Source organism: Lissotriton helveticus, chromosome 6 (assembly GCF_964261635.1).
Source record: "Lissotriton helveticus chromosome 6, aLisHel1.1, whole genome shotgun sequence".
NCBI lineage: Eukaryota > Metazoa > Chordata > Amphibia > Caudata > Salamandridae > Lissotriton > Lissotriton helveticus.
This window is the reverse complement of record NC_136067.1, coordinates 699,036,646-699,059,209: the sequence shown is the minus strand read 5'-3', so window position 1 is coordinate 699,059,209 and position 22,564 is coordinate 699,036,646. Positions and strand designations below refer to the sequence as shown.

The window sequence follows — 22,564 nt, the reverse complement described above, 5'->3', positions numbered from 1 at the left end:
ATTTTTGAGGCTAAAACTAACCTAAAAATGCCTTACATTAAGGAGAGCACTTCAAAATGCTCTGTTTTTAAAAGATGCTGTAAGATGACTCTGGTGTGTCTGCTTATTTTAGTTCTGCTCTGGTTAGTACTAGCTGTGATTATACCTTTAGAAATGAATAGAGAATTACACAAAGTTAACATAACAAGCAAAGCTCTGGTTAGCCAAACTAAACATAGTGCATCTGCAAAAGTAATTGATCATCAGCCTGACATTCATCAAGATAAATCAATAGGTGATTTTTCAAGCAATACTTTCACAAAGCTTTTGAGTGAATATGTAAAGGTAATGGATGCAAAGGATTGTTATGTATGCGTTAAGTTGCCCGCTTCTGTTTCTGAGGGAGTAACATATAATATGCTTCCTCTCACTTATGCTGTTACATGTAGTGTATTAACTAGTTTATTTTATCAAACTGGTCGTTTAGAATATTACTATTCAAATTATGATGAGATTTTTGCTAATGTTAAAATTGATAACGCTTTAAATAAGCATAAGAAAGCTAAACAAATGAGAGAATATTTCCTTGTTACTAACGAACTCACTTATGAGTATGCTTACAAGAATAATCTAACATGTAAATTAAGTGCTGAAGGAAAGAAATTTCTGAATATGGTTGAGGAGAGAAGAGCAATTTATAAGAGAAATGAATTAGTCAAGCAGACTAAGTCATCATTCTGGCAAAAAGAGGATGAGAAACTAAATGGCAAAATGCTTGAAAATATTGCAATTCACATAGACAAACCTGTTAGTGGAAAGCTTTGCATTAGAAGAGATAACACACTTTTTGATAATTATTTTGTAGGTGCAAGCAACTGTGAAGATACTTATCAGATTTTGGGAGGTTGGGGATTTAAAGGTGGAAAAGATCCTATCTTTCCTGGAATTTATTTTGTTTGTGGTGACAAAGCCTACTACAACCTTCCAGACCATTGGTATGGAACTTGTTATGTGGGAATTGTTTTTCCTAAAGTGTTTCATGTTGACAGAGATTCAGAAGGGTTATTTAAAATTCATAATTATGTAAATAGAGCTAAAAGAGAAACTTTTACTGAAGTTCTGGGAGATATTTTCCAAGCTGTAATACCTTTTGTTGGTATAACCCTAAATGCAGGGAGAATCAGAAAATTGTCCACTATAGTTGATAGATTATCAACTGACACTGCTGATGGATTTCAATTAGTGAATGTTGAAGTTATTGCAATTAGATCCATGGTAATTCAAGACCGTCTTGCTTTAGACATACTCCTAGCAAAAGAGGGAGGAGTCTGTGGCATTTTGCATGTCCAACATTGCTGTACATATATACCGGATGAAAGTAAAAATATTGAAATGTATATTAAGAATATTACACAAATGCATTCTGAAATAATTCCTTTAGAAGAAGAAGATTTTACTGGGAAACTTTCAAATAGGTTTCAAGCAATTAAAAACTGGTTTCATAATATCGGAAGTTCAATTCTTGGCAAGATTCTGGCACCTTTGATTATAATTATATTCATTTTTATTTTGACTAAAGTAGGTTGTTTGTTGCATAAAAGAAAGAAGCATTTGAGAGAAAAGAAGAGAATTTATAAACTCAGAAAAGAAGAGGAAAGGGAGATTGAGTTGCAGGAGTTACATAGAGAGCGTCATGTTAATTGCAAGGATTATGCTGAAACAGACTTTTAGGTTTACTAATACAATGAATTTGAATCGATTTCTTATAAATTAAATTTACCAAAATTTTGAGTGCTGGTGTGGTGATTTGTTAATCACCAGATGAGGGAGTTGATGGAGCGAGATAAAAAAACAAAATTTTGTTTAAACTCGCAAAGTCACATTTCCATAACATGAATAAAATTATTAATGATTTGTGATATGTTGTGCTAATACAACCTAGATTAAACTTTACACGTGGGGGGACTAACATGTGTGCTCATAAACGTGCATAAATGTTGCATCTTTTTGTTCGTGCAAAATAATAAAATAATTTATTGTTTTCGTTTTTGTCATTACTAACTGCTGCATATTTAAAATAAGCATGTGCTTGTTTTGCTTTTCCTTGTCTGTGTGATGTCATTTCTACTATTCTAGGTGCATATGGGTCTCATAGAAAAACGGAGACTGGTAAATATAAACGCTGCTTTATTTGTTTGCAATGGCTAGGTAACATTTTCATTAATCGGGTGGGTTAATTATTTAGTAAACCATGGGGTGGATACAGAATATACTTTATTTCTTACATTAATACTTTTCTTGTGTTTGTTTTATACTAGAAATCATAAGTTGCCTGCTTTTGAGGCCTAACTATTTGAGCCGCACAAAAAGAGCTAATTCATATTTCTGCAGAAAGTCACGAGACGCCCATTCTGAATTAAAACGTTTATTGAAGCTGCATTCACAAAGCAAAAACTGATGAGCTGACATCATTCTGTCGGACATGGCCAAGGTCGAAAGTGAACTTTTTGTCAGTCCTTAACTTGGCATCCGCGGAAGTTGCACTGAAAGACTATGGAAGCTGCGAGGATGACTTAATACAAAGTTGCAATCGCAGGAAGCCTCTGGCTTCACGTGGAAGAGACAATGGTCTTTGTAAGACATGATTTTGTGGAACTTTTTAAGAATCGGGTGACATGTCACTTGTCACTCTCAGCCAATGGGACGTCGAGTATTTCTGAAAATTTTCCTTCGCTAGTTTAGTTAGCGTAGAAAGGTATAAAAAGTCATGCCCTTAGGGTTGGGCTGGCTGCTGCTTTCTGACTTTCCGATGAGGGTGACGTGCTGCTGGACTTTGCGTGGAGCATGTAAGAATCCTCAAAGAACTTTACTTTAATTTCTATCTATTTAGCTCAGTTAAGGAATTAGGTTTTAGAAATGCTAAATTTTATATATTCACTTTAAAATTGATTCACTTGCTTAAATTTTATTTTTCTCATAATTCATTACATTCATGCTTGCTTTAATGCTAATAAAATTCAATTATAAAACTTACAACTTATATACCATAAATTAGTAAATAAAATCTTACTTTTGACAAACAAGCTGGTCTTGGTTATTCAGAAGTGTAGGTTACTATTAGCTAGATCACGTCGCCTATGGTGGTCGTTTAAATGGTTGGGTTTTATTCTAATAACAATATTCTTTCTGCAAATGTATAAATATGTATATAGTTTGTAGATAATGTGTATATAGATTTATTCTGACCACCTGATTCAGTAGGCCCAAAATATATCAGGTTCATAAATGGGTCCATATTTAGTTTAGAATTTTGTTTATAGGTTATGAAGTTGGGTAGCGTTGTTTATGATATATTTTCTATAGCCCGCTGGATCACCAGTTAGTCAATGAGGTTTAACCTTCTGGCTTTGCCAGCGCTTGTAATAAAAGCTGAACTGTGTGCTGTGAACTGCAACCCGCTGTACCAACAACTGGATAATCATTATGACCTAACATATCCCAAAACAGAACACAAATGCACTTGAGAGAATGTTGCAGCAATAAGAATTTCTGCCCTGGACAAATTGTTTGGATGCATAAAATCATGCACTAGAAATATCTAACTGCTCTGTGAGCATCTCCTATCTGGTGTTATCCAAGTTCCTCTTAGCCATTTGCTTGTACATTTTCCCAAACCAAAAATGAAAGACTATGTATGTGGTGCATAATATTTTGTATGCCAGACTATCGAAGCAGTGGGTACTTCACAATATTGCAGAAAAAAACGGGTAAAGACATATGTACTATTTTTGCTGCTTCTGTGGTATAGAATGAAGTAAACAGTTTTTACTTCAGTCCATATTACAGAAAGATTTATATATATAGTGGGTAAAACATGGCAGAAATTGATTCTGAAACCACATCTAAGACCTGCTATTGCATCATTTAAAATTAGCAATATGCACTTTAGCAAATATATCATAGTCCACGAATGTACCTTTAAAAACAAAGCACACTGAGATGGTGCTATTTCTGCTATTTGTATAATAAAAATAAATGAAACAAACAGCATTTGCTCCCTCCATGTTACACAAGCAGCCCTTAAGATATCTTAAAATGGCCCCAGGAAGCTATTAATGGTGCATCGATTTCTCAAATTCCTGTAGGCATTTATTAGCTTTTAATGACTAATTCATTCTTGGTGTCCCTACAAACACGAACATTATTGTACATATATGTAGACTGAAAAAATGGTTTTAGGTTCGCTTATAGTGGTAAAGTCAGTCAGGGAGAGTCTCTGCAGTCCAATTTAGCATCTAATCATTGTCAGCCTCATCATAGTAGTCAATACCCACTATTGTTATTAATTTAGCAGTGAGTGAAGGAACATTTTTGATATGTGATTTTTATTTTTTATGTATTTATTAAAAAATAAAAAAAATTCCCAAGTGTAAGTTAAGAAGGGAAAATAAATAAACACAACATGCAGGGCATAAAATAACTTGTTTGTTTTTCACGTTGAAGGGTCCTAAAGGCAGTATTGACAGCATGACCGGGCGATCTGCTGAACACCAAATGTACCAATTCCATACAATAATGGCTGTAGATTGAAAAAGAATGCCTAATCATGCCTAATGTCTGTCTGTCTGTCTTTTTTTCACTTACAATTGCTGCCTTTTGGATTTTTTTTACATTTCTGTATACATAAGTTGTTCTTGCTCTGAACAAGATTGTGCGCACTGCATCGAACTGACCGCACTAGAGCAGGCTGGGTTGTCACGCCAGGGATCATCATCTTCATCTATTTCCCCTCATACTCAGTCTGCCCCAACACCCCCATCCGGCATTATGCCGCCTCTCCCTGGAGCTGTACAGTAAGTTAGGCCCTGTTTTAAGCCACACGCCGCTATGGGAATGCATGAACTATTGCTTTAAAGAATTTGCAATCATTGTTTCCCTGCTAATCTGTTGTTTGTTGTTCTGGGCACAACCTGATAAAACATATTTTTGTAAACGCACTTTAACCCATTTTTAAATGCAACTGCATCAGTGTTCTCCCTTAATTTGAGCATGGTATAGTTGTTGAAATGATGTTTATTTTAGGAATATGACGCAACATCTTTAAATACTGTCTTTGCTAGTTTAGTGTTAAAATTATTTTGACCCTTACTTAATGTTAACTTTTTTAATCCGAATATTCTAGCGTTCCATCTGCTGCAGAAAAGAGACACTATAAACTCAATGTTAAGCAGTACCAGGTTATCGAGCTAGTTCTTTGATATCCCTGCTAGAACAATGGTCTCACTTAAGCAGATTTGCTGGAAAATTGGTCCCTGACTTGCACTGCCGGCAAAGAACCTGACTGCGGTAATTGGTTAAAGAGCAGCTAGAATGACAGTCCTGTTTGCTACTATAAATTGCTGTTTCCACTTGGGTTCACTTCCATGACTAGATTCTTCCAGTGACTGATGAAGGCGCAACATTGGAGTGAAAACATATTGTGGTGATAAGTTGTGCTATGAGCCTTTAGTAATGGCACAACTTTTCTATACTGCATTCCATTCTTCAAAAATAAATTCAGAGCTCTCTGTAAACTATTTTAGCAGTTTAACCTAGATGTAAACAAAAGCGGTTGAGTTTCCGGTTCGTTTGTTGTGACTCCCTTTCATAGCTTGCTATTGTGGTGTATCTTTAAATAATTAGACCCGTTCGGTAATATCCTAAAGTGCTTCCTGTATCTTAAAGTGCTTCCTGGAACGCAGTTGAGCCCATCCTGATTTATAGGTACTAGGATGAGACCAGATGGTGAAGCATGCCAATAATCGAGTGGGTCAGTGTCTTTAAAAGAAATAAACAAATATTCCTGATAAAGACCTTTTTCAACTCATGCTTGGTCTATAGACCATTAGGACTGTAGAATGTAAGTATTATCTTTGAATAGCCACTAACTTCAGAGTCCTGGAAGCATTTCCAGAACAGTGGTAGGCCTCATCTGGATGTAGCTACGTGTGCAGCTTTTTCAAAACTGTTCCCAGGGGTGCCTGTGTAGTTTCACAATTTGTAATGAGCCACAAATATTGATTCATTACTTTACAAACCCAGATACATCCCAATTTCATCAAAGTGGAACATCGTTCAGCAGTGGTCAATTTTTTTAAATCAATACATTGCATGGCACTTAGTTTGGAGATATTTATTTCTAGCTACTTGATACTAACTTTTAGATAAGCCATGATGGAGGGGAATTTAAAGAGTCTACAGTCTTACTCCATTATTATTCCTCATGTAGTGCACTCTGATTCACATACATACTGCTTCAAAACACCCCAATCATTATGGTGGTTTGTAGTGCAAATCTCACTGGCTTGTGGTGGAAGTCACGTCTTGGCACTGCAGAGAGAAGCAGTCAAGAACAAGGACCTATCATCTTTACAATTGAGACAGTATTCGGGGTTGAGGTAGAATGGAAGTCCCATGAACATTAAATTGGGGTCATATTTGTAAGTCCGCATTCCACATGTCTCGGTGGGTTGATGGAGGAAGCAAAGTCTCCATGAAAAAGCTGGTTTTGAGCTATCTATTGAAATGTATTGAATGATTGCAGACATGGTTAGTGCTCCCAACATTTCTATCGATCATCCTTAATGGATGATACTATTAAATATGGATTGCATAATTAAGATTGCCTTGTTGGATCTCAAATTGGGATTTTTCTCATAGGAAAGAAATGAAGCCAGAAGTTATTTCAGAAATCTGCCGTCCCAAGCCTTGACCGTGATGCAGAGTAACTTGAATTCTCTCATCTGCACCAATGAAGAACTAAATCAGAACCTTGCTGCTTCATTTTGTAGCCACCATAGTTCCAAAATGTATTTCTTGAGGGCTGGCAGATAGATGATGCAACAACATCTGAGCCCAAATAATACTAGAGCCCTTGCTACTCTTGTGTGATACCATATTTCTTAAGAGCATTAATTAGTATAACACCAAGGCACCCTTGCTTCTTTAAAGGGCTGTTACCACTTTATCTTTGAGCTGAGCATTAGAAAGATGAAGGACAGAAGATAACAGTGGGCTACATCAGAAGATGTGCTTTGGGAGAAGTAAGTGTAATACTGTTGTAAAACATCTATTTCTTATTCTTCTTTGGGCTATGGGTGAGTGATGTGGCACTCGAGTATCTGGGTTCCCATACCTCTGGACTGGTTTTGACTATACAACTTTATATTGGCTGTAACTTAATCACTCTTGTTCAAGTAGCAAAGTAATTTATGTTTTGGTCTAGAGTATTTTTGTACTGGCATTGGTCTCGAACCCTGACTGAAAAACACCCACCCAAATGAACAGCTAGGGAAGACTGAAGGCAGCTGGCCAGGCAGTTCGAGGCCACTCGTGTGGAGAACAGCAATTTGAAAATCTGTTGATAACTTACTAGTGTTTTCTGCAATTAGCATAGTTTTTGTCACATAAGTAAGAGTATAACAAACCTGATAAAGGTAGGTATAAGACAAGAGTTTCTTGGAATCTGAAGCTTGTTGTACTTTCCTGGGTGCAGAGGAAAGACTAACCAACCTAAAGTATTTTTCGTACTAAGCACAAGCATATGTTGGTATCTGATTATTGTTGCAGTAGCATAGAGGTATTGCATGAGGAAGTGTTCATAAGGTCTTCAGTCTCACAGGACTCGTGTAATGGGAGAGTGGTGACAGTTAAAGGTATACAATGTATTCAAATGACTATTATACTGTAGCCTTCTGTTTTAATGCTCCCCGCCTACAACCTGTGTAATGTACTGAGCTGTAGATCCAGGTGCTGAGTTCCAAGTAAAATGGTCCAAAATTCCTCTCAGTCAAACACGCATCTCCAAAAAATAAGAGGCTCACACAAGTCAAAGTATATGAAGATTTGTACTGTACCAAGGGTCTCAAGGTCCTAGTCGCTGCCAGTTATCAGTAGTCTTTGTTCAGTCAAGACCCGGTCCAGGCAGAAACGAGATCAGGACCCAGCTGTTCTTCTCGTTTTTGAATGGGGGCAGATGTTGCAGTGGATTAACACCCACTGTGAAGTCTTTTATTGGTATCAAACTTGAGAGGCATGTATACCTATAAAAGAAAGCAGGTCATGGTCAAGATTTTCGATTGGCAGAGGTCTCCATGTGATGGAACCTGAAGGCTTCGTCATTTCCTTCCCATTAGAATCCCAACAACTAGTTATATGTATCCAACTACAACTTGAAACTGCCTTATCTTTGGAACTGTAAAAAACAGAAATATATGTAGGGAGGGTAGCTGATAAATGCAGCCTAAAGAAACGGGATGGTCGCAGTGCAGGCTCACCAAAGAGTTCAAGCAAAAAATGTCTTTGCAGATCCACATCTAGGCAATACCTTGGTTCGAGGCATATGGGCTGCAGATGGTACATTTATGAATAGATCGCCATCTGGTGTTGGGCTCGGATGATTGCACTTTGTTTTTCTTCTGGAGAAGTCTTTGTCGTCATAGGTGACTCCTCCTCTCGGTGTTAGTGCGCATGGGCATCGGCTCCATCCTTAGATTGTTTTTTTCCGCCATCGGGTTCGGATGAGGATCGAAGCGCTCCGGACCGACTTCAACAAAGAAGGTTATAACCGGCGCGTATTCCTTTCCAAATCGACGGTATCGTTATCGAACGCGACTTCACTCCATACCGACGCGATTCGAAGGACGACGACTACGAGAAACTCGACGTAGTCCAGCCCGGGGTCCATGGAAAGGACTCCATTCAAAAAATGTCCAACGTGTGGTGCTAAGTTCCCACACAAGGACCTACACGAAGTGTGCAACCTCTGCTTGTCCCCTGAACACGAATCCAGGGACTGTGAGGCCTGTGCAGCGTTCTCGTCAAAGTCGACGATTAGAAACCGTCGAGCCCGAAGACACGAGGTATCGAGAATGCAGTCACAAGCAATCCCGGAGCTGTTCGAGGACCAGCAACCAGAAGAGGAGGAAGAAGAGGCCGACGAGGCGGGGTCAGAAGCGGACGAGTCCGACGTCGAGGAAATCGACGTCCAACAAACCGTGAGTGACGACGTCCCTTTACCGAAAAACAGACCCCGCACGGTGTCGACCCCGCCCTCGAGCCCGGTCAGACAACCGAAAAAAGTTTCCAACGCCCCGCCTTCGAGCCCGGCAACGAAACAGAAACCGAAACACTCGGTCCCCCATCATAGTGGTTCCGGTTCCGATAAACCAACCACATCGACACCGAAGCACCAGGTCAAGGAAAGCTCGAAGTCGAAGCAGTCCATGTCGACACCGAAGCACGCTTCGGCGCCGAAAACACCCTCGACACCGGGGACATCTTCGATACCGAAGAAGTCGGATCCGAACAAAACTTCGGCACCGAAAATACAAATGGACATTTCAAAGAAAAGACACCTTTCGGAACCGAAAACTGCGGTACCGACACAGGAACACGGAACGGATCCTAAACAAAAGACTTTGTTTATTGACCCAAAGACTGGCAAGGTAGTCACAGAGCTACCTAAAAAGAGGAAACATGAACATTTGGACGACAAGGCTCATCCAAAGAAGAGAACAATGGGGACGAATACAACTCCTCCCCCTTCTCCCAAACCTCACACACCATCTTCGCCTATTCCTCACAATAGGCCAGATATTCCTCCCACACGTCCATCTACACCTACAACAGATGGAGAAAGTGACACAGGGGAGGGGGGACACCCTGGGGATGATGAGGACACAATCCCAGAGGAGGCAGACCCATGGGAGGAGTATAATGTGGGATCAGATAATGATACCGACCTTGAGTCATATCCCTCAAAACCTTCACCTCCTGATGACAATACTGGGTTTGCACAACTCATTACTAGAGCAGCAACATTTCATAAGGTAGACCTACATACAGAACCTCTAGTACAGGACTTCTTATTAGAGACACTACCTACTGCACAAAGAACATCAGGAACACTACCAATGCTAAAAGGCCTTCTCAGTCATACATCAGAGATATTCAAAGACCCAGTGAGGGCTAGGGTATTGAACCCAAGAATTGATAAAAAAATATAGGGCAGCTCCAAAAGACCCAATATACATTAAGGGACAAATTCCTCTAGACTCACTAGTGGTCACAAACGCTCGCAAGAGAGCAAACTCTTTATCTACGGGAGAAGCGCCACCTCCTGACAAGGAGTCTAAACTAATAGATGCCTCTGGCAAGAGAGTAGCATCTCAAGCGGCAAACAGTTGGCGCATAGCTAATACGCAAGCACTACTTGCAAGGTATGACAGAGCGCATTATGATGAGTTAGAAACACTCATCAAACATCTCCCTAAAGAACATCAAAAGAGAGCTGATCAACTTATACAAGAAGGGAAGTTAATTACTAACACTTCAATAAAGTGCGCCCTAGACGCGGCAGAAACTGCGGCAAGGTCGACAAATACAAGCATCATGCTAAGGAGACATGCATGGCTCAGAGTGTCAGGATTCAAACAAGAGGTACAAACCTCGTTACTTAATCAACCTTTTGATGGGAAAACACTTTTTGGCACAGGGACAGATGAGGCCCTAGAAAAAATGAAAAAGGATACAGAAACGGCTAAATCAATGGGAGCATTGCAGCAGCCGACACAAAGAGGTTCCTTTCGTAGATCCACCTATAGAGGAGGATCCAAAAGTACAGGTACAAACCAACAGCAAACCTCTTTTACACCTACATCACCCAGAGGTAATTCTAGAGGTGGATACAGGGGTAACAACAACAAGGGTAGAGGTCGCGGAAACAACAACAACCGCAACTCTCCAACCCCAAAACAGTGACTTCATAGAGCTTCCCCCAGACCATATAACACCGGTAGGGGGACGCCTATCACAGTTCCTACCTGTCTGGGAAAACATCACATCAGACAAGTGGGTAAGACAAATTATCCAACATGGTTATTGCCTAGAACTCACAGCTACCCCACCAAACATCCCCCCCAAACAGCGTCCAATGAAACAAGATCACCTGACACTGTTAAAACAGGAAGTAATATCACTGCTAGAAAAGCATGCCATAGAGAAGGTTCCACAGCACCAACAGGGAACAGGAGTATACTCCCTATACTTCCTAATCCCCAAAAAGGACGGGTCTCTAAGGCCAATACTGGACCTAAGACCTCTCAACGCATACATAAATTCGGAACATTTCCACATGGTCACGCTCCAACAAGTACTTCCTTTACTGAAGAAAGGGGACTTTCTTTCTACACTGGATCTAAAAGACGCTTACTTTCATATCCCTATTCACAAAGCCCACAGGAAATACCTCAGGTTTGTGGTAGAAGGACAACATTATCAGTTCAAAGTCCTCCCATTTGGTGTCACGACGGCACCAAGGGTGTTCACAAAATGCCTGGCAGTGGTAGCAGCTCACCTAAGAAGACAACAAATTCATGTCTTCCCATACTTGGACGACTGGCTAATAAAAGCCAGGTCGCAAGAGGAGTGTCTGCAACACACACAAAAGACAATTCAGCTACTACACCAGCTAGGGTTCACGGTGAACTACACAAAGTCACACCTACAACCAAACAAAGTTCAACAATATCTGGGGGCTACCATAGACACAGAAAAAGCCAAAGTGTACCCCAACCCAATAAGAGTCCAAGCAATGCTTACAATCATTCAGAGATTTCAGCCACAACACTCACTAACAGCAAGAGTGTTCATGCAGCTACTAAGCATGATGTCATCCTGCATACTGCTAATACCATATGCAAAACTACAAATGCGTCCGCTACAAGAATGCTTAGCGACACAGTGGAATCAGGCTCAAGGACAGATTACGGATCTGGTGTTGGTAGACGACCGCACACACCGCTCTCTGAAGTGGTGGAACAGAACAAACATTACCAAGGGGCGGTCGTTCCTAGAGCCAATTCCACAGGTGACAATAACAGCAGACGCATCGCTCACCGGATGGGGAGCACATATGGACAAATACACAGTACAAGGAAGGTGGAGTGTGCGGGAAAAAACACTGCACATCAACTATCTAAAACTACTGGCAGTGTTTCTAGCATTGAAAGCCTTTCAGATACATGTTATCCACAAAGCAGTCCTGATCAGAACAGACAACATGACAGCAATGTATTATATTCAAAAACAGGGGGGGACGCACTCTCTCCAATTATCCAGACTAGCACAGGAGATTTGGAGATGGGCCATTCCTCAAAACATCTATCTGTTAGCCGAACACCTACCAGGAGTTCAAAACCAGATAGCAGACATCTTAAGCAGACAGTCGGAACAAATACACGAATGGGAACTGCACCAACAAATACTGCAGCCATTCTTCCAAAGATGGGGACAACCAGAGATAGACCTATTTGCCACTCATCAGAACGCAAAATGCCAAAGCTTCGCGTCCAGGTACCCACATCACCTGTCGCAGGGCAATGCGTTATGGATAAATTGGTCCAACAAATTTGCATACGCTTTTCCCCCTCTCCCACTAATCCCATTAGTGGTCAGGAAACTGCAACAACATTCAATGACCATGATACTAGTAGCACCCACGTGGGCAAGACAGCCGTGGTTCACCACGCTCCTGCAACTCTCACAAGTGCCACATCAAAAGCTACGAATTCTACCCATGCACCTTACACAGAACCATGGAGAGATAATGCACCCAGATCCAACTCAATTGAACTTAGCGATCTGGCTCCTGAAATCCTAGAATTTGGGTACTTAGATCTCCCCCCAAATTGCATGGAAATAATTAAACAAGCGAGACGTCCAACCACCAGAGCATGCTATGCAGCTAAGTGGAAGAGGTTTGCTATACACTGCACTAATAACAATATCAACCCTCTAGACGTATCAACAAGGGAGATTATTTGCTACTTGTTACACTTACAGCAATGTAATCTAGCGTACACATCTATCAGAGTACATCTAGCAGCTATAGCAGCATACCTACAAAACAGGCAGCGCATATCACTGTTCAGAGTACCAGCGATAAAAGCATTCATGGAAGGTCTTAAAAGAGTCATTCCACCAAGATTACCACCTTCCCCAGTCTGGAACCTCAACGTAGTACTCACCAGACTAATGGGGCCACCCTTCGAACCTATGCATAGGTGCGAAATACAATTCCTTACATGGAAGGTGGCATTCCTTATAGCCATTACCTCACTCAGAAGAGTAAGCGAGTTACAGGCATTAACAATACAAGAACCATTCCTACAGATACACCAGAATAAAGTGGTTCTTAGAACAAACCCAAAGTTCTTGCCTAAAGTAATTTCAGCATTCCACATCAATCAGCCAGTGGAATTACCAGTCTTCTTTCCAAAGCCACAGACGGTGGCAGAAAGGGCTCTACATACACTAGATGTTAAAAGAGCCATTTCATACTACATAGAAAGAACACAAGACTTCAGGAAAACTAAACAACTATTTGTAGCATTTTCCCCAACACATAAGGGCAATCCTATCTCTAAAGCAGGCATCGCAAGATGGATTGTAAGATGTATACAAATATGTTACATTAAAGCAAAGAGAACATTAACTGTTCCTCCTAGAGCTCATTCCACAAGAAAACTAGGAGCATCTATGGCATTCTTAGGGAACATTCCCCTAGATGACATATGTAGAGCAGCAACTTGGTCTACACCACATACATTCACAAATCACTACTGTGTTGATGTACAGGCTGCACAACAAGCCAGAGTGGGCCAAGCTGTATTAAAAACTCTATTTCAGACAGTTGCGACAGACACTGGTGACCACCGCTAGGGAGGTAACTGCTGTACAATCTATTCATAAATGTACCATCTGCAGCCCATATGCCTCGAACGGAATATGCTACTTACCAGTATGCATCTGTTCTTGGCATAGAGGGCTGCAGAGTGGTACATGCCCTCCCTGCCTCCCCGGAAACCTGTGTCTGTCCCAACATTATCTTATTTAGATACATTTACATGGGCATATCTTTATGTACTACACTACACTACTCCATCTAACCCTACTATGGCAAAACAATCTAAGGATGGAGCCGATGCCCATGCGCACTAACACCGAGAGGAGGAGTCACCTATGACGACAAAGACTTCTCCAGAAGAAAAACAAAGTGCAATCATCCGAGCCCAACACCAGATGGCGATCTATTCATAAATGTACCACTCTGCAGCCCTCTATGCCAAGAACAGATGCATACTGGTAAGTAGCATATTCCTTACTTTGTATCTAGGCCAACTGGACTGCATGAATGTTTAGCTCCTTGGCTTATTTGTCTACTGCTGTATCATTTCCTTAGCTCAGTAAGTCAGTTGGTCTATATGTAGTTCCAGAGTCCGTGTCATGGATTAAATGTTGTGAAGGTCTACGAAAGAGCGACCCCTCCCAATAGCCAGAGTATCATCCCACACTTAATAGTTCAAGTGAAAGGAGTCACCCATCTTCCTAAGAGGGTCCCCAATATGAGGAAAAAGACATCAGTGCATGAAATCGTCTTTTTCAATCTTGTAGCTTTTGGATGAATATGACAATTAATTCAGAAGAGCACAGGACCATCTCTCCCTGACCCTAGGCCAGGGAGAAGAGTCAATCCAGAACATAATGTAGAACGTCTAAAAATTACTGTGCTGAAAGGACCAACAATCAGGGACAAATATAGTCGGAAGTGGGTAGTGAATGTAATGAAAAGTATGGGAACAAATGCATTGTAATGCATATTTCACTCGTTGTAGCTTTAAAATAGGCTATGCCATTACAGGAAAAGCTATGACTTCATTTTGGTAATCTCCTATCGTAATCCTTTGACAAACTACCATTTTGGAAAGAGAATTTCATGAGAACTGGCCACGATTGTTTATTCCACACACCTTCAATAGTGGAGATTACTGCAGGAATGCATGTTGCTCAGAATACATATTGCTTAGACTTCACTGATTGGTGGTGGGGTTTCCTATCTCTTTCATTGGTAGTATACTTTTAACCCTGCTTTGTGCAACTCCCCCAACTCCATTTCCCCATACAGTTGGTTGAGCACTGGAAGTGAACTAGTCCTGAGTCTAATCAACACTGTTATTTACCAGTTCTGACTACCTGGTGCTACCTGCACGTAGAGCACGCAAAATCTGGACAAAGAAGGAAAACAAGTTTAACATTATTTGAATGCAAAACTTTGCAGCCTGCTGCCACTGTTCTTCCTTCAACAAATGGAGAGCACCCCCTCTGATTGACCATGAGTTCTTAAACTTCAGCTGGGTCCAAGCAGTAAGTATGCCCAGCATTGTCCTGCAGCAGGCTGGTCTGGCCATATGAAAAGCACACTTCGCCCTGTATGTTTCCTCCTCATGTAAGCTTCCGGTATAGATGCTAGTTTGCTCCTCTCCTCTCAGGGCAGTTCAGCTCCTCATACTCGTCCTGGTCGAAATTTCAAGGAGTTCAGGAATGAGAGCTTGGGTCTTGCCTGTCATTGACTGAAGGTGACCTTTATTTAGCAAACTTTGAGGACACAGGTGTGCAGCATGAGCCTACCAAAGTCAAGCTTTGTTGAAAAATGTACATCATCTTCTATCAGGGGAGGTGCATCTTGACCCTTTGACTAGCTATTGCGGGCTCTACATGCATGTATCACCAGGTCAGTAAGAATTGGTCAAAATCACAGCGTGGATTGGACTCCGAACTAGTTCATTCACAGTGTTCATCCAACTGTATGTGAACATGAAGTTGGGGGATTTGTACTGAGCAGGATTGAAAGTATACTACCAATGAAAGAAATGGGAAGCCCCACCACCAACCAATGAAGTCTAAGCAATATGGGTTCTGAGCAACATGTGCATTTCTGCAATAATGTCCAACATGGACAGAAACAGACTTTAGGGAAAATACACCATTTTGTCTAGCAGTGCACACAGTATCCATGAGAACAGCCACCAACTTTATCAAACACAGTGAACCACACACATATATACATATCCCATTCAAGTGTAGTCAAGGGATCCATTTATGTGGGACTAAATAGACCTTAAACCGGCAGAGCCAGTAGTCCATCTCTCTGCCGTGGTTGTATGTAAAATGGGCTTGAGCTCTTGTACTATATTCCCACTGCCAACGACTCCGACCACATCATAGTCTACTATATCATAGTCTACTATCAAGGGACAGTAACCATCCCCATTGATAATGAGGGTGGATTTTGGGTTTATTTTCTTTCAAAAGAGCTAGAATCTGTTAAATGTAGTCTTGTGAAATAGGCAATGGATTCCATTGGGCTCACATATTATTGAGTTCACCTTGGGGGGAAAAAATAAGATGCCATGTCGTGGAAAAAAAGAACAGGGCAAGACATCTCCGCTTTAAGGAACTTTAAAGGAATTGCATGTGGCAAGTAGCATTGGGGAAAAAAATCTACCGTCCTCTCTCCTTCATGAGAACATTGCATATAAACTGGCCCAGCATTGAGTTTACAGTGTCTCCTTCAGTTTGGATTACCTTACGTTTATAGCTCCTTTTACTTAGCTATGAAGACACTAAAATATATATAAAACCCGCTGTATTTGATGTTCGAAATCCGCGGGCCTAATAATTTATTTCCTGCATACAGCTGCTTTCTAAACCAGTGCCACATTTTACTTTGTGATTATATTTTCTTTTACATATGACTCCTAGGAGCACACAAAAAAGAGGAGAATCATTTGGAATCAGCAAAATAGGAAACAAAATCAAAGGTGTATTTAAAGGTGCAACAACGATGGAGGGCGCTATACTACCAAACCATGGTATGACGGAAACAGAAAATGACATGGTGAGTCGTGAGATAATATTTTCATGTTTTGTTATGTTCATTTTGTGAAACCTAAAGAGGCGAGTATATAATAGTCTTATTCACTTTCTGTACATTGTAGTGCATATGGATTGAGTGTGAGATATGCATTGGAGGAGGCAATGAAGGAGTACCTGCTCCTGAAATGTCAGTCTTCAATGTGTGGTCTGTGGCTTTATGCTGTGTAACGGTGCTGTAGCAAAGTAGATTAGGTAGAAATTAAATAACTAGAAATTAGCACTGGACAAGTAACTTCTCCTTGAAAAATAAATATAGTGCAATTCGCAGTTTTCTTATGTTTGTAATGCAGCTAAGTGAAAAGGTTAAATTAGTGGCCAGACATTTTTACTTCTAGCTATCAGATTGAAAGCTGTTCCTCAAAAATTAAATATATCAGGGATATTGGTGTTGTAATATTTGCATACTTTTGCCAGAAACTCAAAGGTATAATACAAGGAAATCCGAGGCCGAGACATTCCAGGGATGATTTTCATCATCTAAACTATTTCAAAGCAGATGAGACTAAAGTGTCCTACAGACTGCAGCTGAGGGGTGCACCTTTTTTTTACTTCGGGTATTGTATTTATTTTCTCGAATTAGCTATTACATTGGTTGAAGGAGAACATTCTAGTTAAACAGCTGTGCAATTCAGTTCTTTCGTTGGCCTGAGAAATGTGCTATAAGGTCTGGCAAGACCAGTACCCAATACGACATTTTAAAAGTAGCACCATAGTTGGTTATCTTATTGAATTAGTTGCTGAAGTCTTGATTTGAACCTTGTTTGTGCTAGTTATCAAAATACATACTTAATCAACTTTCTGTGTGGTGCAGAGGTGGCATGTTTGACACCAGGTATGCAAAGTGTGTTGATTAAGGTATGCACTCAATAAAAGGTTGCAAATTATTTTAAAGTCCCCAAAAGATAGTGTGTGTATTACCTTTCTAGCGTTTACACATTTGACTACAAAATAAAGTTTGTATTCATGATTGTGTTAAACAGCAGTTTCTCAATTCAAAAGTGTGTCTCCTTATTGAATGTGCAACTTATTTTCCCAAAACCAAGAGTATATTTATTCATGGTTTCAAGTAGTTTGCGTTTGGATCAAAATTGAGTGTGCAATTTTATGTTTTCCACATAACACTGAGTGTGCTTAAGTTGCATTAAAGAATATTCAATCAAATAACTAATATTGCTGTAATTGACCTTGTGGCTGTGACAATTAATGGTCTTTAGTAATGAACACAGCATATATACCCAGTTGGTGGTGCCTAAAACAAGTAACATATAGCTTTTATCTCCGTGGATGTTGTGACAATTAAATGTCCGTGTTTTAGGACGAGGTTTGTTTTCCTGTATTCTTTTTGTTTTACCTCAGTCAGGTTATACACACAGATATGACATTCAATATCATATATTTGATTCAGATCATCCATTAGTGATATTTTAGAAATTACCATATAATGTAAACTCAGGCACAGTTGTACTGTTTTAAAATTGATTATCAAATATTGAACATTGTATGAAAATAATTAATTATTGAGAGAGCTTTAAAATTAATTCATTATGATGCCTTTCTTCATTTGTGTTTGAGCATGCAAAATGTGAAACTGGTTGAATAATCTGTGCCGATCATATATTCATAGTTCAACAGTATTCATTTAAAAAGTCCCACGGTTCATCTTATTAAGTGGCTTGATTCTTCAGTTACTACTACGCATTTTGACACGCTAACAACACTTCATTTATTCTCTCATTTAAAAAGTCCCACGGTTCATCTTAAGTGGCTTGATTCTTCAGTTACTACTACGCATGTTGACGCACTAACAACACTTCATTTATTCTCCACACCTTTTGTGCTATGTTGTTAAATGGGCCGACTAAAAATTTCGATATTAAGTCAGACCCAAATGTTTGGATGATTAAAGTTATTTACTTTGCTTTACTTTTAGGATCTTCTTTTTGTCTATTTACAAGGTGAGCTGTGTTGGTCAGCAACCTATGCACATTTTCTTCTGTCAGTCTCGGGCAAATAAAATAGTGTTCAGAATGATAGCTAATTCAAAACTGTTTATCTTCCTCCATGTTGGAGATTTAGATGACAAGTAATTGCATGTTCTTTAAAGAACTTAATGAAATTTAAATCTACTAAATTTCCATGGGCTTGAGGGCCTATTTTCTGGAGGGTTAGCATGCTAATGCCTCAGTTTTTACTCTAAACTGTTAGGTGTACAGAAGAAGGATACAGCTAGAAAGAAGCCTTATTTTGTTTTTATAAAAAAAAGTGTGAATTTGGAACTAATGCAGAGCTCAGTTGACTTGGCTAGTTCTTTTACAGATAAATAGGAGCATCTTTTTGTTTTGCAGACAGAAGTTAACTATTCTGAGTCCCAGTAACCGAAAATAAAGTTGAGAAGTAGCTGAACAATCACTCACTATACTCCCTTTAAGTGTCTTCTTCCTCATCCTAATTTATTTGGTATTGTGATAGGCTGACTTACAGGTGTTTCATTCTTTTACATAATCGTTTGAAACTTCCTACTAGTGTCCCTGGCACACTGAAGAAGTCATAAAAAAGTAGACTGACTGTGCTTGGAGTGGTAGATGCCCCTACTCTGGAAACATTTTCATCTTAGCATGACTCTTTCAGTATGCTGTATACTTTTCTAGCCTCATTTTCCACTATGTCCCTGTTCTATTAGACAGGCCCAAATTACACTCAACGATTGCATTGATTGTTTGCAGTCTCTGATTAACAGCTGGATTACCCCAACATGGCACATCTATTCAGGTTGAATATATTTTTATTTTTGTGTGTGATTATTTATTGGATACATAGAGTACACTGAGTCAAAGAACTAATTGTAAAGAGTAATGGGCCCAATACCCGCACTTGTGGTATGCCGCACTTCAGATCAGTGCAAGATTACGTAGAATCTCTCAAGGATACTGGCCAGAAAGGTAGTATGAAAATCATACAGGCTCTGAAATACCTAAACAGTAGGGAAGAGGGTGATTAACAGTATCGAAAGCTGCAGAGATAAGTAAATTCACCAAAATAGAAGAGTTGTTCTGCATACACCCCAGGTGAATTGGCGTATATCCAACTGGATCATTCCTGAAAGTCCTTTTTGAATGATGGAGAGGCAGGTTTTCAGACAGTTGGTGCTACTGTCAGTTGAAATTCACAAAGTTGTTCCACATAGAGGCTGAAGATGATCGCTGAAACCTATTAGGTTAGCCATAGGTCACTGGAATACTTCCTATTCTGGATGAAGAACTCATCTGCTGAATTGGTGTCTGTTGGTACAGTAAGAGGGTCTTGAATAGTGATTGATGGTCATGTATGCTAAATACTGTGGTAAGGTTGACGGCGTCATCGACCATGTGCTTATTTGCCGTCTCTGTATTGCAGTGTACTTGTATGCTAGATTTATAGTCCTGTATAGTAAAACTTTTCTTGATTTCTTTATGCAGCTAGATTGCTGCTTTCTTTTCTATGATCTTTCCTATGAATTGTAATTGTAAAAGATTCTTATATAGCGCAGACTGCCACCCTACGGGTATCCTCGCGCTTAGACTAAAAAGTGACCATCATACAAGCGGACCAGAGTATCAGGAAATTAAAAATCAGTCCTTAGGAAAGAGCCAGGTTTTCAGACTCTTTCTGAACTCGGTCAGAGAGTTGATTTGTCTGACACACTGGAGTAGCTCATTCCATAGATGTGCGGCAGCCACACTAAAATTCCTTCCCCCCATCCTAGAACGCTTAATTCTGGGAGTCGTCATCAAATTTGCACTAGAGGAGCAAAGCTGCCTCTTAGGATGGTACCAGGTGAACTTCTCCTGCAGAGGAACTGGGCCCAGATCATGTACCGCTCTGTATACCAAACAGAGCGATTTAAAATGGACCCTTTCCTTGATAGGCAGCCAATGGAGGTCTCTCAAGGCCTAGGTAGTGGAAGACCTACGTTGCCTATTTAGCACCAACTTTGCTGCCATAGACTGGACTCTCTGCAACCCCTGAAAGATGTACTGTGGTGCTCCCAGATACAGGGAGTTGCAGTAGTCCGGCCTGCTTAGCACTATGCTCCTCACTACAAGGGAACGCAAGTCCTTAGGTAGCAGTGGGAGAATCTGCCGTAACATGCGCATCAAAGAGAAGCACACACTGGCGGTTTTGTTTGCCTGCGACTCCATTTGGAGACTGACATCCATCAGGACCCCCAAATTACGCACCGCACTGACTGGGACCAGAGGTTCCTCCTCAGGGGTGAGCCTAAACTCCCGTGGTATGTGCTTAGACATCTTATCAGGTGAGCAATACACCACCTCTGTTTTCCCACTATTAAACTGCAAAGAGTTTCTCCCGAGCCAGCCAGCCGTCTGACGCATACCCCCCTGAAACGTATCCATGGATACTGCTTGTTTCCCTTCCAGGGAAAACACCAGTTAAGTATCGTCAGCGTAGTTCACCAGGTCGACTCCAAATGATTTAATAATGGTGGAACAGGGGCTGCAGATAGATATTAAAAACAATAGGGCGCTACCCCATGGACTACAGGAGATTTACTAGAGGTGAACGGTGCCATGGTCCCCACCTGTTGTCTCCGCGATAGATAGGACTGTAGCCACTCTAAAGACCGTCCTTTCACCCCTATCTTCCCCAGTCTCTCCACCAGTATTGAATTGCTCACCGTGTGAATGCAGCCAACATATCGAGAAGCACTAAAACAGTAGCATTCCCGTTGTCGGCTCGCATTCGTTAATTGTCCAGCACGGTTGCCAAAGCCGTCTCGGTGCCGTGACCTGGGCGAAACCTAAATTGGTCCCTATCCAGCAGTTGATTATCCTCCAAATAGCATGATAGAGTCTTGCTTACTGCCTATTCCAAGATTTTAAACGGATATGGCAGTAGGGAGATGGGTCTAAAACTTGCTGGAATTGTAGGGTCCAGTGAGGGCTTCTTAATCAAAGGTGTCACCACTGCTTGCTTCCACCTCTCCGCAACCATACCTTCTTCCAAGGATTGGTTACAGATCTGTCGCAGCCAGGGGAGGGTGTCTTGACCAGATGTCTTCCAGATTTTGTGTGGAAGGGGAGCAAGAGGAGAGTCTGAGGACAGACTGTGGAAGAGGTGTGGCGCCGCGGCCAGGGCGACTGACGCTGGAATCTGGGGACCACGGTTCGATCCCCGGCTCCGGCGGCAGGTCAGCCCAGCACCATGTGACTCTGGGCAATAGCTCGCTTAATCTTCCCGACGGCCCCCCAGCGCCTAGAGACCCTTACGGGTGATTGTGCGCTTTACAAATGTGGACTTTACTTTACTGTGTGCCAAGTTGTTAAAAGAGGCAGGCATCGGTACGGGTTTGGAAATTTTCCAGAGAGGTTGTCAGCCGCAGTTCCACATCCGACTTCTGAGCAGGATTATCCTGATCACCAATATTGTTAGGATGGAAATCTCCGACAATTTTGGCAATTTTGTCTTTAAAATGGAAGGCAATCTCATCGCAAAGTTTCTGCGATGCAGCCACTTTATTGCTCATACAAGTCTGTTAGAGAGGTCCTTGAAGATCTTAAAAAGAGCTTTAGCACTATTGGGCTCTTGTAAAATGGAGTTAGCATAAAAGTCTGCTTTAGACTTCAAGATAAGCTCCTTATATTTAGCCTGAGCTGATCACAGTTCTTTCTTATCTAGCTCTAGGTACTTCTTTCTCCATTTCCTCTCAGCTTTCTTACATAACACATGTAGTTGTTTCAGTTCTTCATTATACCAGGGGGCTGTGGTTTTA

At 40.8% G+C, this 22,564-nt stretch overlaps 1 protein-coding gene across 4 annotated transcripts in view; it reads left to right on the top strand.

The window, feature by feature from the left end:
• SNX14 (sorting nexin 14) overlaps nucleotides 1–22,564 on the top strand; it is a 647,427-nt gene that overhangs the window by 344,536 nt on the left and 280,327 nt on the right. For all 4 annotated transcript variants that reach the window (XM_078648164.1, XM_078648163.1, XM_078648162.1 and 1 more), the window contains one exon: nucleotides 16,621–16,756. In XM_078648164.1, the coding sequence (XP_078504290.1) occupies nucleotides 16,621–16,756 (136 nt within the window). The remainder of the gene's footprint in view (nucleotides 1–16,620; nucleotides 16,757–22,564) is intronic.